The sequence below is a fragment of the Taudactylus pleione genome, unplaced genomic scaffold, assembly GCF_031769625.1.
Source record: "Taudactylus pleione unplaced genomic scaffold, aTauple2 ptg001412l, whole genome shotgun sequence".
Taxonomy (NCBI): domain Eukaryota; kingdom Metazoa; phylum Chordata; class Amphibia; order Anura; family Myobatrachidae; genus Taudactylus; species Taudactylus pleione.
Window position 1 is genome coordinate 1,450,234 of NW_028285812.1, and position 19,056 is coordinate 1,469,289.

General features: G+C 43.7%; 1 protein-coding gene across 2 annotated transcripts in view; it reads left to right on the forward strand.

Annotated features, from left to right (window-relative positions):
* The window catches only part of SPAG17 (sperm associated antigen 17), a 274,579-nt gene that overhangs the window by 75,359 nt on the left and 180,164 nt on the right, over positions 1-19,056 (forward strand). For both annotated transcript variants that reach the window (XM_088463601.1, XM_088463602.1), the window contains exons 2-3: positions 3,843-3,983; positions 7,117-7,176. In XM_088463601.1, coding sequence (XP_088319727.1) covers positions 3,843-3,983; positions 7,117-7,176 — 201 coding nt within the window. The remainder of the gene's footprint in view (positions 1-3,842; positions 3,984-7,116; positions 7,177-19,056) is intronic.

Here is a 19,056-nt window from a genome sequence, read left to right on the forward strand (position 1 = left end):
ACCATACGCATTTCCCTATAACACCATACGCATTTCCCTATAACACCATACGCATTTCCCTATAACACCATACGCATTTCCCTATAACACCAGGCGCATTGCCCCATAACACCAGGTGCATTTCCCCATAACACAACACCAGGCATATTTTCCCATAACACCAGGCATATTTTCCCATAACACCAGGCGCATTTCCCCATAACACCAGGCGCATTTCCCCATAACACCAGGCGCATTTCCCCATAACACCAGGCGCATTTCCCCATAACACAACACCAGGTGCATTTCCCCATATCACAACACCAGGTGCATTTCCCCATAACACAACACCAGCTGCATTTCCCCATAACACCAGCTGCATTTCCCCATAACTCCAGGCGCATTTCCCCATAACACCAGGCGCAATTCCCCATAACACCAGGCGCATTTCCCCATAACACAACTCCAGGCGCATTTCCCCATAACACCAGGCGCATTTCCCCATAACACCAGGCGCATTTCCCCATAACACAACAACAGGCACATTTCCCCTATAACACCAGGCACATTTCCCCTATAACACCAGGCGCATTTCCCTATAACACCAGGCGCATTTCCCAATAACACCAGGCGCATTTCCCCATAACACCAGGTGCATTTCCCCATAACACAACACCAGGTGCATTTCCCCATAACACCAGGTGCATTTCCCCATAACACCAGGCGCATTTCCCCATAACACAACACCAGGTGCATTTCCCCATAACACCAGGTGCATTTCCCCATAACACCAGGCGCATTTCCCCATAACACCAGGCGCATTTCCCCATAACACAACACCAGGTGCATTTCCCCATAACACCAGGCGCATTTCCCCATAACACAACACCATACGCATTTCCCCTATAACACAACACCAGGCGCATTGCCCCATAACACCAGGTGCATTTCCCCATAACACAACACCAGGCGTATTTTCCCATAACACCAGGCGTATTTTCCCATAACACCAGGCGTATTTTCCCATAACACCAGGCGTATTTTCCCATAACACCAGGCGTATTTTCCCATAACACCAGGCGTATTTTCCCATAACACCAGGCGTATTTTCCCATAACACCAGGCGTATTTTCCCATAACACCAGGCGTATTTTCCCATAACACCAGGCGCATTTTCCCATAACACCAGGCGCATTTCCCCATAACACCAAGTGCATTTCCCTATAACACAACACCAGGCACATTTCCCTATAACACAACACCAGGCGCATTTCCCCATAACACCAGGCGCATTTCCCCATAACACAACACCAGCTGCATTTCCCCATAACACCAGGTGCATTTCCCCATAACACAACACCAGGTGCATTTCCCCATAACACCAGGTGCATTTCCCCATAACACCAGGCACATTTCTCCATAACACTAGGCGCATTTCCCCATAACACAACACCAGGCGCATTTCCCCATAACACAACACCAGGCACATTTCCCCATAACACCAGGCACACTGCCCCATAACACCAGGCGCAATTGCCCATAACAGCAGGCGCATTTCCCTATAACACAACAACAGGCGCATTTCCCCATAACACAACAGGCGCATTTCCCCATAACACAACAGGTGCATTTCCCCATAACACCAGGTGCATTTCCCCATAACACCAGGCGCATTTCCCCATAACACCAGGTGCATTTCCCCATAACACAACACCAGGCGTATTTTCCCATAACACCAGGCGTATTTTCCCATAACACCAGGCGTATTTTCCCATAACACCAGGCGTATTTTCCCATAACACCAAGAGCATTTCCCCATAACACCAGGAGCAATTCCCCATAACACAACACCAGGTGCATTTCCCCATGACACAAAACCATACGCATTTCCCTATAACACCATACGCATTTCCCTATAACACCAGGCGCATTTCCCCATAACACCAGGTGCATTTCCCCATAACACAACACCAGGCATATTTTCCCATAACACCAGGCATATTTTCCCATAACACCAGGCGTATTTTCCCATAACACCAGGCGTATTTTCCCATAACACCAAGAGCATTTCCCCATAACACCAGGAGCAATTCCCCATAACACAACACCAGGTGCATTTCCCCATGACACAAAACCATACGCATTTCCCTATAACACCATACGCATTTCCCTATAACACCAGGCGCATTGCCCCATAACACCAGGCGCATTTCCCCATAACACCAGGTGCATTTCCCCATAACACAACACCAGGCATATTTTCCCATAACACCAGGCGTATTTTCCCATAACACCAGGCGTATTTTCCCATAACACCAAGAGCATTTCCCCATAACACCAGGAGCATTTCCCCTATAACACCAGGCACATTTCCCCTATAACACCAGGTGCATTCCCCATAACTCCAGGCGCATTTCCCCATAACACCAGGTGCAATTCCCCATAACACCAGGCGCATTTCCCCATAACACAACTCCAGGCGCATTTCCCCATAACCACAGGCGCATTTCCCCATAACACCAGGCACATTTCTCCATATCACCAGGCGCATTTCCCCATAATACAACACCAGGCACATTTCCCCATAACAGCAGGCGCAATTCCCCATAACAGCAGGCGCATTTCCCTATAACACAACAGGCGCATTTCCCCATAACACCAGGCACATTTCCCCATAACACAACAACAGGCACATTTCCCCTATAACACCAGGTGCATTCCCCATAACTCCAGGCGCATTTCCCCTATAACACCAGGCGCATTTCCCCTATAACACCAGGCGCATTTCCCCATAACACCAGGCGCATTTCCCCATAACACAACACCAGGTGCATTTCCCCATAACACAACACCAGGTGCATTTCCCCTATAACACCAGCTGCATTTCCCCATAACACCAGGTGCATTCCCCATAACTCCAGGCGCATTTCCCCATAACACCAGGCACATTTCTCAATAACACAACACCAGGCCCATTTCCCCATAACACCAGGCGCAATTCCCCAAAACAGCAGGCGCATTTCCCTATAACACAACACCAGGCGCATTTCCCCTATAACACCAGGCGCATTTCCCCATAACACAACACCAGGCGCATTTCCCCATAACACAACACCAGGCGCATTTCCCCATAACACAACACCAGGCGCATTTCCCCATAACACAACACCAGGCGCATTTCCCCATAACACAACAGCAGGTGCATTTCCCCATAACACCAGGCGCATTTCCCCATAACACCAGGCGCATTTCCCCATAACACCAGGCGCAATTCCCCATAACACCAGGCGCATTTCCCCATAACTGCAGGCGCATTTCCCCATAACTCCAGGCGCATTTCCCCATAACACCAGGCGCATTTCCCTATAACACAACAACAGGCGCATTTACCCATAAAACCAGGCACATTTCCTCATAACACAACACCAGGTGCATTTCCCCTATAACACCAGGCGCATTTCCCCTATAACACCAGGGGCATTTCCCCATAACACCAGGTGCATTTCCCCATAACACCAGGTGCATTTCCCCATAACACCAGGTGCATTTCCCCATAACACCAGGAGCATTTCCCCATAACACCAGGGGCATTTCCCCCATAACACCAGGAGCATTTCCCCATAACACCAGGGGCATTTCCCCATAAAACCAGGCGCATTTCCTCATAACACAACACCAGGCGCATTTCCCCATAACACCAGGCGCATTTCCCCATAACACCAGGCGCATTTCCCCATATTACCAGGAGCAATTTTGTAAACCTTCTGACCCGCTAAAGAGCGTTTGTCCCACAGTTTGGGCGTCGGTGACACACTATGGATATTCCCAGACGCTGTGTGACCTCTGTACATTCTCTATTCCAGGACACGTGGAAGGTCAGCATCGCATTTGTCGTTGAGAACCAGCAGGAGGATGAGTTGCACACCCAGGCCCTGGCACAAGCCGTGTGTCACCCCCAGCGCCGGCTCTTCAGTTTGGTATCTTGGGACAAGGTTCTGCAACAGGTGCGTAGTGCTGGCACTGGTTACACAATGTCATTGCTGCATGCACACAACGACCATAAATACAGTATTGGCATTACACAATGTACTCCATGCAAATGTCTACAAGTCTGTCCCTCTACCCGTTCCTGGCCAGTCTCTGCTGCGTAATGTGCCAGTGACAAGCCAGTGGCTTTGCCAGCAGGGGCGTCTCCAGCAGGGGCAACTCCAGCAGGGGCGTCTCCAGCAGGGGCGTCTCCAGCAGGGGCGTCTCCAGCAGAGGCATCTCCAGCAGGGGCGTCTCCAACAGGGGCATCTCCAGCAGGGTCTTCTCCAGCAGGGGCGTCGCCAGTAGGGACATCTACAGCAGGGGCGTCTCCAGCAGGGGCATCTCCAGTGGGAACATCGCCAGCAGGTGCATCGCCAGCAGGGGCGTCTCCAGCAGGGGCATCACCAGCAGGAATATAGGGCCTGATTCAGACCCGGTCGCGAGCGCTCGCAACCGGGTCGATGTTTGCCCACTGGGCATGCGCACGATGGAGCCGGCTCCGTTGTGTGCATGCGCGACACACAGCTAGCTCCGGGTGCTCCGTCACTCCGGGTCTCTCACCAAAGGGGGCGAGCTGTCGATGTTGAGTGACAGCTCGCCCCGTTTGGTGGGCGCGCCGGGGGGGGTGGCCGGCCAAATGGAGGAACGCTTGCCGTTTGGGGGCGGCCCCACTGACATCACCAGTGATGTCAGTGGGAGAGCTTCCGGCTCTGTTAGAGCCGAAAGCTCTCTGGGGCTTGCGGCCACGAGACCCTACCACAAGGGTCTTGTCGCAAGCCCAATGGTCGCGATGGGACGCTCGCTAAAGGAGGCCGCTCCAAAAAAAATAAAACGCTCTGATTCAGGCCCATAGTCAGAACGGAGAAACACAAAGTCTAATATAACAATTATTTCCTCTCATTGTTCGGAAACTATCACATAATCTAATCATAGATATTACTGATAGATTAAGTCTATTTGCAGCACAGGAACATCTGATATCTCTACCACATTATATTTCACCATAAAGAGAATCATTTAATAAATAAAACAATATTGCTATTTGCAAATATAGCAGAGGAAATAAAATCTCCTGTGCTGCTACTATCCCAGTCTGAAAAAAACTCATTCATGCAGTATATAAATACACAAGATAAATGTGATATATATGGGGACTAGTAGTGAATAAACGAGTACAGTCATATAAAGTACTATTACAAAGTTTCTCTAATTTTGCTTATGTATAAAAAACACTGTATTAAAGTAATAATCACCTGTCATATCAAATCCTTCAAAATCATTCTGGATATTTCAACAAGTGAATTATTACTGTTATTCTCACCAACATCCCACTCTGTGCTGCTACTGTCCCAGTCTGTGCTGCTACTGTCCCAGTCTGTGCTGCTACTGTCCCAGTCTGTGCTGCTGCTGTCCCAGTCTGTGCTGCTGCTGTCCCAGTCTGTGCTCCTGCTGTCCCAGTCTGTGCTCCTGCTGTCCCAGTCTGTGCTCCTGCTATCCCAGTCTGTGCTCCTGCTATCCCAGTCTGTGCTGCTGCTATCCCAGTCTGTGCTGCTGCTATCCCAGTCTGTGCTGCTACTATCCCAGTCTGTGCTGCTACTATCCCAGTCTGTGCTGCTACTATCCCAGTGTGTGCTGCTACTATCCCAGTGTGTGCTCCTACTATCCCAGTGTGTGCTCCTACTGTCTCAGTCTGTGCTCCTACTGTCTCAGTCTGTGCTCCTACTGTCCCAGTCTGTGCTGCTACTGTCCCAGTCTGTGCTGCTACTGTCCCAGTCTGTGCTGCTACTGTCCCAGTCTGTGCTGCTACTGTCCCAGTCTGTGCTGCTACTGTCCCAGTCTGTGCTGCTACTGTCCCAGTCTGTGCTGCTACTGTCCCAGTCTGTGCTGCTACTGTCCCAGTGTGTGCTCCTACTGTCCCAGTGTGTGCTGCTACTGTCCCAGTGTGTGCTGCTACTGTCCCAGTGTGTGCTGCTACTGTCCCAGTGTGTGCTGCTACTGTCCCAGTGTGTGCTGCTACTGTCCCAGTGTGTGCTGCTACTGTCCCAGTGTGTGCTGCTACTGTCCCAGTGTGTGCTGCTACTGTCCCAGTGTGTGCTGCTACTGTCCCAGTGTGTGCTGCTACTGTCCCAGTCTGTGCTGCTACTGTCCCAGTCTGTGCTGCTACTGTCCCAGTCTGTGCTCCTACTGTCCCAGTCTGTGCTCCTACTGTCCCAGTCTGTGCTCCTACTGTCCCAGTCTGTGCTCCTACTGTCCCAGTCTGTGCTGCTACTATCCCAGTCTGTGCTCCTGCTATCCCAGTCTGTGCTGCTGCTATCCCAGTCTGTGCTGCTGCTATCCCAGTCTGTGCTGCTGCTATCCCAGTCTGTGCTGCTGCTATCCCAGTCTGTGCTGCTGCTATCCCAGTCTGTGCTCCTGCTATCCCAGTCTGTGCTCCTGCTATCCCAGTCTGTGCTGCTACTATCCCAGTCTGTGCTGCTACTATCCCAGTCTGTGCTGCTACTATCCCAGTCTGTGCTGCTACTATCCCAGTCTGTGCTGCTACTATCCCAGTCTGTGCTCCTGCTATCCCAGTCTGTGCTGCTGCTATCCCAGTCTGTGCTGCTGCTATCCCAGTCTGTGCTGCTGCTATCCCAGTCTGTGCTCCTACTATCCCAGTGTGTGCTGCTACTATCCCAGTCTGTGCTCCTACTATCCCAGTCTGTGCTCCTACTATCCCAGTCTGTGCTCCTACTATCCCAGTCTGTGCTCCTACTATCCCAGTCTGTGCTCCTACTATCCCAGTCTGTGCTCCTACTATCCCAGTCTGTGCTGCTACTATACCAGTCTGTGCTGCTACTATCCCAGTCTGTGCTCCTACTATCCCAGTCTGTGCTCCTACTATCCCAGTCTGTGCTCCTACTATCCCAGTCTGTGCTCCTACTATCCCAGTCTCTGCTCCTACTATCCCAGTCTCTGCTCCTACTATCCCAGTCTGTGCTGCTACTATCCCAGTCTGTGCTCCTACTATCCCAGTCTGTGCTGCTACTATCCCAGTCTGTGCTCTTACTATCCCAGTCTGTGCTGCTATTGTCCCAGTCAATACTTATTTATATATTATTTGTATTTTAGGTGTATGAACTTGGAAATCCAAAGACGAAGAAAACGAAGGACATGCCGCTGTATTACGAGGTGAGCGCGGGTGCTTTGGCTGCGCCTGTTACTGTGCTGTATACATTACAGGTCCCTCTATAGTCTTGGCTCCGCTGAAGCAGTGATGGCCGTGTACCTGGATCTTACGGAGTTTTACCATCACATGCACAGAGCCATAAAACACCCTGATTATTTATACCAGCGCTTACAGCCCCTTTTATTAACACGTCTCACAGACCCAGGGGTCAGCAAACTGCTCGGTACCAAAATATTGTGCTTGCGTTTTCACCCGGAGATGCCCCATAAATTTTTATGCACGTCGATATAAAAAATACTGCGGTCAGGAATGGGGAAACGCCGGAGTGGTATTCGCAGCCTTCCCCACGGACTCATTTAACACATACTCGATTGTTAAGTTTATTGGTTTAACCCCACATTTACCGGACAGAGCCGCCGCACAAAACACACGTTTACTAGTTATTTACGAGGTTGTTATTAAAAAAAAGAAAAGAAAATAATTCTGTCAGGGGATGTAATTGGCTCAGTCACAGCCTGCAGCAAGGTCTGCGAAATCTCTGTGTCTAATTACAGGAGCTGCTGGGGGTCCTCCTCGTGCTGAGCGTATAACTGTGAGACCCCCGCTCTCTCCTCTCTCACATTGTCTGCTCCATCTTTCTTTCCTATCACATTAGACAACTGTACGGATCACGGTGCAGGCTCTGCTGCCTTACCTGGGGTGAAGCCAGGAGAGATACTCTGCGGTGAGGAGCCGCGGCCTCGGGCAGGTGCAATAAACAACACTATAAATTGCAGCGTCTTAAAAAAAAAAAAAAACATAATTTATTCAAATAAAAACATATATATAAGAAACATCTATCTGGACCTTACAATAGTTAAAGTGCAAATCCTCACATCCAAATATATAAGCTGAAATGGCGTCCGCGGAAAATTCCTGTGATCAGAGAGGTCATTAGCGGTGGTGACAGCTGCAATACGCGGAGTAGAGGGGCAAGTCCATACAATGTACAGTGATTTTTAACCTTTTTAATCCCACGGCACACCGAACAATATTTTAAAATTGTTGTAGGCACATAATCAGTCCCCCATGGGAAAAAAAACACCCACATTGGCCCCCACGGGAAAAAACACTCACACATTGTTTTTTCCCATAGGGGCCACTCACACAAATTCGTCTTGCACAGGAAAAAGAACAGACATTGCCCCTCCCCATAGAAAAAAATAAAATACAATGGCCCCCACAGAACAAAAACAAACATATTGGGCCCCACAGAAAACAAAAAACAATCACATTTTTTCTATGGGGGCCTACCAATCACATAAAAAATAAATTACCCGCTGAGAAGGGTCGCTGTCGTCCCTGTCCTGTCCCTCATCGGCTGGGGCTGCTCAGTCACACTCAGTGCAGAGCTGGGAGCAGTGTGCAGGTGGGGCGTGCAACGCGGCGTGCGTAACTTACGCCAATGCCGCCACATCTCCATAGGTTACGGCCAGGGCGTGCCCGAGCCGCCCAGAAATGCCCGGGCCATTAGTAGAAGTAAAGTCAGCTCTGACCTTGCGGCACATTGGACACTGAAAAACACTGGTGTAGACAGTTAATAGAAAATTAGCCACCAAAATCCTGCTTCAGAAATGCCGGACACCGTGGTCCCTCCAGCTGGTAAATCACCATTTCCAAATGTCCAGAGGAATCTGTAGCCTGAGTGGTAATAGTTATCCATACCCCATAGAATCATCTATCTATCTCCAGCTAATAGGCTATAGGATTATAATAGCAGACAAGTGATTGTAAGTTAGGGCCAATACAAATGTTGACGCGTTTCAGTAATCATATCCTTTCTTCCACCCTGATGACGAGAAAAGATGATTACTGAAACGCGTCAAGGAATCTTCGAACAGGTAAAGCCTGATTAGATAGCTTGTGTTAGATATTGTGTCGGTGAAATCCAGAGATACAAGCAGGTTGGCTTCCCTTCTTTGATCATGCAATAATGCTAATTAAAAAAGAAAACCAAGGATACAATAAGCAGCACTCAATGTCCACTGCAGCTAGTTTGGTGAAAGTAATTATCCATTAATTACATAATTTCTATAATTGAATTCTAATTATATCCTTCTAGTAAAAACAAACCTAAATGGATAAAGTACTTTAAAAAATAATAAAATGTAAATGACTTGATGAATAACAGACCTTAGGGCAAATTAATCTTACAGGAGTGAAGAAATTAGCAATTTAACAGCATTAAAGTAAGTGACAATGGCATCAGCTCTCAGTGGAATCCTCTCCTGAGGTCTCGTATTGAGGGCATATTATTGCTGGTGCCCTGGTGGCACCTCCAGTCATATTATTACTGGTGCCCTGGTGGACACTGTCACCTCCAGATCTTATTTCATGGCTTACAGCCTCAATGAGACCCTCATAGATGCCATTTAGGGCTTTAATAGTAGTGGGCCAAAGGAAACGGGTGTTCTACAGAGCAGCCAGTCAAAGCATTCCTTTCATTTTCTAATCTTTCCCTTGTGCGTTCCAACACATGAAATCCTGAACTAGGCTAGAAGAGCTTACACTCCATTATTAATAATGATTACTTACCTTCTATTTAATGGTGACCTCTGGTAGATCTAGATTAAGGAGGTTGAGGGGTGAGGTGCCTCGAATCTCCCCTTTATACTGTGACAGTCATGGCCTTCCTGGCTTGAGTAACAGCGAATGGTGTCAGTATGGCTTTACCTACCTCATTGGCGAAGTGGGCGGTTTCCACGAGGGTCATCTACTGGAGCCCTAAAGAACTCGCCCAGATGGGCAATAATGAAATAATGACATACCCTGTGATTGCTTATAACTATGAGTAATCTATAAATGGAAATTATTCTAACCTGGTAAATAAAACCATTTATACTTTTAGTAACTTAAGTATAATTTTTCCTAATTGGCGGTCACTGAGCAGAGTGGCAGAATGGGAGCCATGGTATTGCCAGGCATGGCCGCAGTGATAGCGGGTATCACCAGCAGGCTCCTTATAGTGGAAAAGTGTCATCCATACTTACAGAATAAGTACATATACTGATACTTACATTCATCATACAGAACACAAGAAGTGGTGCTGTGCTGTCATCCATACTTACAGAATAAGTACATATACTGAGACTTACATTCATCATACAGAACACAAGAAGTGGTGCTGTGCTGTCACCATACTTACAGAATAAGTACATATACTGAGACTTACATCCATCATACAGAACACAAGAAGTGGTGCTGTGCGGTCACCATACTTACAGAATAAGTACATATACTGAGACTTACATTCTTTATACGGAACACAAGAAGTGGTGCTGTGCTGTCACCATACTTACAGAATAAGTACATATACTGATACTTACATTCTTTATACGGAACACAAGAAGTGGTGCTGTGCGGTCACCATACTTACAGAATAAGTACATATACTGAGACTTACATTCTTTATACGGAACACAAGAAGTGGTGCTGTGCTGTCACCATACTTACAGAATAAGTACATATACTGATACTTACATTCATCATACAGAACACAAGAAGTGGTGCTGTGCTGTCACCATACTTACAGAATAACTACATATACTGATACTTACATTCATCATACAGAACACAAGAAGTGGTGCTGTGCTGTCACCATACTTACAGAATAAGTACATATACTGATACTTACATTCATCATACAGAACACAAGAAGTGGTGCTGTGCTGTCACCATACTTACAGAATAACTACATATACTGAGACTTACATTCATCATACAGAACACAAGAAGTGGTGCTGTGCGGTCACCATACTTACAGAATAACTACATATACTGAGACTTACATTCATCATACAGAACACAAGAAGTGGTGCTGTGCGGTCACCATACTTACAGAATAAGTACATATACTGAGATTTACATTCATCATACAGAACACAAGAAGTGGTGCTGTGCTGTCACCATACTTACAGAATAAGTACATATACTGAGACTTACATTCATCATACAGAACACAAGAAGTGGTGCTGTGCTGTCACCATACTTACAGAATAACTACATATACTGAGACTTACATCCATCATACAGAACACAAGAAGTGGTGCTGTGCTGTCACCATACTTAAAGAATAAGTACATATACTGAGACTTACATTCATCATACAGAACACAAGAAGTGGTGCTGTGCTGTCACCATACTTACAGAATAAGTACATATACTGAGACTTACATTCATCATACAGAACACAAGAAGTGGTGCTGTGCTGTCACCATACTTACAGAATAACTACATATACTGAGACTTACATCCATCATACAGAACACAAGAAGTGGTGCTGTGCTGTCATCCATACTTACAGAATAAGTACATATACTGAGACTTACATTCATCATACAGAACACAAGAAGTGGTGCTGTGCTGTCACCATACTTACAGAATAAGTACATATACTGAGACTTACATTCATCATACAGAACACAAGAAGTGGTGCTGTGCGGTCACCATACTTACAGAATAACTACATATACTGAGACTTACATTCATCATACAGAACACAAGAAGTGGTGCTGTGCTGTCACCATACTTACAGAATAAGTACATATACTGAGACTTACATTCATCATACAGAACACAAGAAGTGGTGCTGTGCTGTCATCCATACTTACAGAATAAGTACATATACTGAGACTTACATTCATCATACAGAACACAAGAAGTGGTGCTGTGCTGTCACCATACTTACAGAATAACTACATATACTGAGACTTACATTCATCATACAGAACACAAGAAGTGGTGCTGTGCTGTCACCATACTTACAGAATAAGTACATATACTGATACTTACATTCATCATACAGAACACAAGAAGTGGTGCTGTGCTGTCACCATACTTACAGAATAAGTACATATACTGATACTTACATCCATCATACAGAACACAAGAAGTGGTGCTGTGCGGTCACCATACTTACAGAATAACTACATATACTGAGACTTACATTCATCATACAGAACACAAGAAGTGGTGCTGTGCTGTCACCATACTTACAGAATAAGTACATATACTGATACTTACATCCATCATACAGAACACAAGAAGTGGTGCTGTGCGGTCACCATACTTACAGAATAAGTACATATACTGATACTTACATTCATCATACAGAACACAAGAAGTGGTGCTGTGCGGTCACCATACTTACAGAATAAGTACATATACTGAGATTTACATTCATCATACAGAACACAAGAAGTGGTGCTGTGCTGTCACCATACTTACAGAATAACTACATATACTGAGACTTACATTCATCATACAGAACACAAGAAGTGGTGCTGTGCTGTCACCATACTTACAGAATAACTACATATACTGAGACTTACATTCATCATACAGAACACAAGAAGTGGTGCTGTGCGGTCACCATACTTACAGAATAAGTACATATACTGATACTTACATCCATCATACAGAACACAAGAAGTGGTGCTGTGCGGTCACCATACTTACAGAATAAGTACATATACTGAGATTTACATCCATCATACAGAACACAAGAAGTGGTGCTGTGCTGTCACCATACTTACAGAATAAGTACATATACTGAGACTTACATCCATCATACAGAACACAAGAAGTGGTGCTGTGCTGTCACCATACTTACAGAATAAGTACATATACTGAGACTTACATTCATCATACAGAACACAAGAAGTGGTGCTGTGCGGTCACCATACTTACAGAATAACTACATATACTGAGACTTACATTCATCATACAGAACACAAGAAGTGGTGCTGTGCTGTCACCATACTAACAGAATAAGTACATATACTGAGATTTACATTCATCATACAGAACACAAGAAGTGGTGCTGTGCTGTCACCATACTTACAGAATAAGTACATATACTGATACTTACATTCATCATACAGAACACAAGAAGTGGTGCTGTGCTGTCACCATACTTACAGAATAAGTACATATACTGAGACTTACATTCATCATACAGAACACAAGAAGTGGTGCTGTGCTGTCACCATACTTACAGAATAAGTACATATACTGAGACTTACATTCATCATACAGAACACAAGAAGTGGTGCTGTGCTGTCACCATACTTACAGAATAACTACATATACTGAGACTTACATTCATCATACAGAACACAAGAAGTGGTGCTGTGCTGTCACCATACTTACAGAATAAGTACATATACTGAGACTTACATTCATCATACAGAACACCAGAAGTGGTGCTGTGCTGTCATCCATACTTACAGAATAAGTACATATACTGAGACTTACATCCATCATACAGAACACCAGAAGTGGTGCTGTGCTGTCATCCATACTTACAGAATAAGTACATATACTGAGACTTACATTCATCATACAGAACACAAGAAGTGGTGCTGTGCTGTCACCATACTTACAGAATAAGTACATATACTGAGACTTACATTCATCATACAGAACACAAGAAGTGGTGCTGTGCTGTCACCATACTTACAGAATAACTACATATACTGAGACTTACATTCATCATACAGAACACAAGAAGTGGTGCTGTGCTGTCACCATACTTACAGAATAACTACATATACTGAGACTTACATTCATCATACAGAACACAAGAAGTGGTGCTGTGCGGTCACCATACTTACAGAATAAGTACATATACTGATACTTACATTCATCATACAGAACACAAGAAGTGGTGCTGTGCGGTCACCATACTTACAGAATAAGTACATATACTGAGACTTACATTCATCATACAGAACACAAGAAGTGGTGCTGTGCGGTCACCATACTTACAGAATAAGTACATATACTGAGACTTACATCCATCATACAGAACACAAGAAGTGGTGCTGTGCGGTCACCATACTTACAGAATAAGTACATATACTGAGATTTACATTCATCATACAGAACACAAGAAGTGGTGCTGTGCTGTCACCATACTTACAGAATAACTACATATACTGAGACTTACATTCATCATACAGAACACAAGAAGTGGTGCTGTGCTGTCACCATACTTACAGAATAAGTACATATACTGAGACTTACATTCATCATACAGAACACAAGAAGTGGTGCTGTGCTGTCACCATACTTACAGAATAAGTACATATACTGAGACTTACATCCATCATACAGAACACAAGAAGTGGTGCTGTGCTGTCACCATACTTACAGAATAACTACATATACTGAGACTTACATTCATCATACAGAACACAAGAAGTGGTGCTGTGCTGTCACCATACTTACAGAATAACTACATATACTGAGACTTACATTCATCATACAGAACACAAGAAGTGGTGCTGTGCTGTCACCATACTTACAGAATAACTACATATACTGAGACTTACATTCATCATACAGAACACAAGAAGTGGTGCTGTGCTGTCAGCATACTTACAGAATAAGTACATATACTGAGACTTACATTCATCATACAGAACACAAGAAGTGGTGCTGTGCTGTCACCATACTTACAGAATAAGTACATATACTGAGACTTACATTCATCATACAGAACACAAGAAGTGGTGCTGTGCTGTCATCCATACTTACAGAATAAGTACATATACTGAGACTTACATTCATCATACAGAACACAAGAAGTGGTGCTGTGCGGTCACCATACTTACAGAATAAGTACATATACTGATACTTACATTCATCATACGGAACACAAGAAGTGGTGCTGTGCGGTCACCATACTTACAGAATAAGTACATATACTGAGACTTACATTCTTTATACGGAACACAAGAAGTGGTGCTGTGCTGTCACCATACTTACAGAATAAGTACATATACTGATACTTACATTCATCATACAGAACACAAGAAGTGGTGCTGTGCTGTCACCATACTTACAGAATAAGTACATATACTGAGACTTACATTCATCATACAGAACACAAGAAGTGGTGCTGTGCGGTCACCATACTTACAGAATAAGTACATATACTGAGACTTACATTCATCATACAGAACACAAGAAGTGGTGCTGTCCTGTCACCATACTTACAGAATAACTACATATACTGAGACTTACATTCATCATACAGAACACCAGAAGTGGTGCTGTGCTGTCAACATACTTACAGAATAACTACATATACTGAGACTTACATCCATCATACAGAACACAAGAAGTGGTGCTGTGCTGTCACCATACTTACAGAATAAGTACATATACTGAGACTTACATTCATCATACAGAACACAAGAAGTGGTGCTGTGCTGTCACCATACTTACAGAATAAGTACATATACTGAGACTTACATTCATCATACAGAACACAAGAAGTGGTGCTGTGCTGTCACCATACTTACAGAATAAGTACATATACTGAGACTTACATTCATCATACGGAACACAAGAAGTGGTGCTGTGCGGTCACCATACTTACAGAATAAGTACATATACTGAGACTTACATTCTTTATACGGAACACAAGAAGTGGTGCTGTGCGGTCACCATACTTACAGAATAAGTACATATACTGAGACTTACATTCATCATACAGAACACAAGAAGTGGTGCTGTGCTGTCACCATACTTACAGAATAAGTACATATACTGAGACTTACATTCATCATACAGAACACAAGAAGTGGTGCTGTGCTGTCACCATACTTACAGAATAAGTACATATACTGAGACTTACATTCATCATACAGAACACAAGAAGTGGTGCTGTGCGGTCACCATACTTACAGAATAAGTACATATACTGAGACTTACATTCATCATACAGAACACAAGAAGTGGTGCTGTCCTGTCACCATACTTACAGAATAACTACATATACTGAGACTTACATTCATCATACAGAACACCAGAAGTGGTGCTGTGCTGTCACCATACTTACAGAATAACTACATATACTGAGACTTACATCCATCATACAGAACACCAGAAGTGGTGCTGTGCTGTCACCATACTTACAGAATAAGTACATATACTGAGACTTACATTCATCATACAGAACACAAGAAGTGGTGCTGTCCTGTCACCATACTTACAGAATAACTACATATACTGAGACTTACATTCATCATACAGAACACAAGAAGTGGTGCTGTGCTGTCATCCATACTTACAGAATAAGTACATATACTGAGACTTACATTCATCATACAGAACACAAGAAGTGGTGCTGTGCTGTCATCCATACTTACAGAATAAGTACATATACTGAGACTTACATTCATCATACAGAACACCAGAAGTGGTGCTGTGCTGTCAACATACTTACAGAATAACTACATATACTGAGACTTACATTCATCATACAGAACACAAGAAGTGGTGCTGTCCTGTCACCATACTTACAGAATAACTACATATACTGAGACTTACATCCATCATACAGAACACCAGAAGTGGTGCTGTGCTGTCATCCATACTTACAGAATAACTACATATACTGAGACTTACATTCATCATACAGAACACAAGAAGTGGTGCTGTGCTGTCACCATACTTACAGAATAACTACATATACTGAGACTTACATTCATCATACAGAACACAAGAAGTGGTGCTGTGCTGTCACCATACTTACAGAATAAGTACATATACTGAGACTTACATTCATCATACAGAACACAAGAAGTGGTGCTGTGCGGTCACCATACTTACAGAATAAGTACATATACTGAGACTTACATTCATCATACAGAACACAAGAAGTGGTGCTGTGCTGTCACCATACTTACAGAATAAGTACATATACTGAGACTTACATTCATCATACAGAACACAAGAAGTGGTGCTGTGCTGTCACCATACTTACAGAATAAGTACATATACTGATACTTACATCCATCATACAGAACACAAGAAGTGGTGCTGTGCGGTCACCATACTTACAGAATAAGTACATATACTGATACTTACATTCATCATACAGAACACAAGAAGTGGTGCTGTGCTGTCACCATACTTACAGAATAAGTACATATACTGATACTTACATTCATCATACAGAACACAAGAAGTGGTGCTGTGCGGTCACCATACTTACAGAATAAGTACATATACTGAGACTTACATTCATCATACAGAACACAAGAAGTGGTGCTGTGCTGTCACCATACTTACAGAATAACTACATATACTGAGACTTACATTCATCATACAGAACACAAGAAGTGGTGCTGTGCTGTCACCATACTTACAGAATAACTACATATACTGAGACTTACATTCATCATACAGAACACAAGAAGTGGTGCTGTGCTGTCACCATACTTACAGAATAAGTACATATACTGAGACTTACATTCATCATACAGAACACAAGAAGTGGTGCTGTGCTGTCACCATACTTACAGAATAAGTACATATACTGAGACTTACATTCATCATACAGAACACAAGAAGTGGTGCTGTGCGGTCACCATACTTACAGAATAAGTACATATACTGAGACTTACATTCTTTATACGGAACACAAGAAGTGGTGCTGTGCGGTCACCATACTTACAGAATAAGTACATATACTGAGACTTACATTCATCATACAGAACACAAGAAGTGGTGCTGTGCTGTCACCATACTTACAGAATAAGTACATATACTGAGACTTACATTCATCATACAGAACACAAGAAGTGGTGCTGTGCTGTCACCATACTTACAGAATAAGTACATATACTGATACTTACATTCATCATACAGAACACAAGAAGTGGTGCTGTGCGGTCACCATACTTACAGAATAAGTACATATACTGAGACTTACATTCTTTATACGGAACACAAGAAGTGGTGCTGTGCTGTCACCATACTTACAGAATAAGTACATATACTGATACTTACATTCATCATACAGAACACAAGAAGTGGTGCTGTGCTGTCACCATACTTACAGAATAAGTACATATACTGAGACTTACATTCATCATACAGAACACAAGAAGTGGTGCTGTGCTGTCACCATACTTACAGAATAACTACATATACTGAGACTTACATTCATCATACAGAACACAAGAAGTGGTGCTGTGCGGTCACCATACTTACAGAATAAGTACATATACTGAGACTTACATTCATCATACAGAACACAAGAAGTGGTGCTGTGCTGTCACCATACTTACAGAATAACTACATATACTGAGACTTACATTCATCATACAGAACACCAGAAGTGGTGCTGTGCTGTCAACATACTTACAGAATAACTACATATACTGAGACTTACATTCATCATACAGAACACAAGAAGTGGTGCTGTGCGGTCACCATACTTACAGAATAAGTACATATACTGAGACTTACATTCTTTATACGGAACACAAGAAGTGGTGCTGTGCTGTCACCATACTTACAGAATAAGTACATATACTGATACTTACATTCTTTATACGGAACACAAGAAGTGGTGCTGTGCGGTCACCATACTTACAGAATAAGTACATATACTGAGACTTACATTCTTTATACGGAACACAAGAAGTGGTGCTGTGCTGTCACCATACTTACAGAATAAGTACATATACTGATACTTACATTCATCATACAGAACACAAGAAGTGGTGCTGTGCTGTCACCATACTTACAGAATAAGTACATATACTGATACTTACATTCATCATACAGAACACAAGAAGTGGTGCTGTGCTGTCACCATACTTACAGAATAACTACATATACTGAGACTTACATTCATCATACAGAACACAAGAAGTGGTGCTGTGCGGTCACCATACTTACAGAATAACTACATATACTGAGACTTACATTCATCATACAGAACACAAGAAGTGGTGCTGTGCGGTCACCATACTTACAGAATAAGTACATATACTGAGATTTACATTCATCATACAGAACACAAGAAGTGGTGCTGTGCTGTC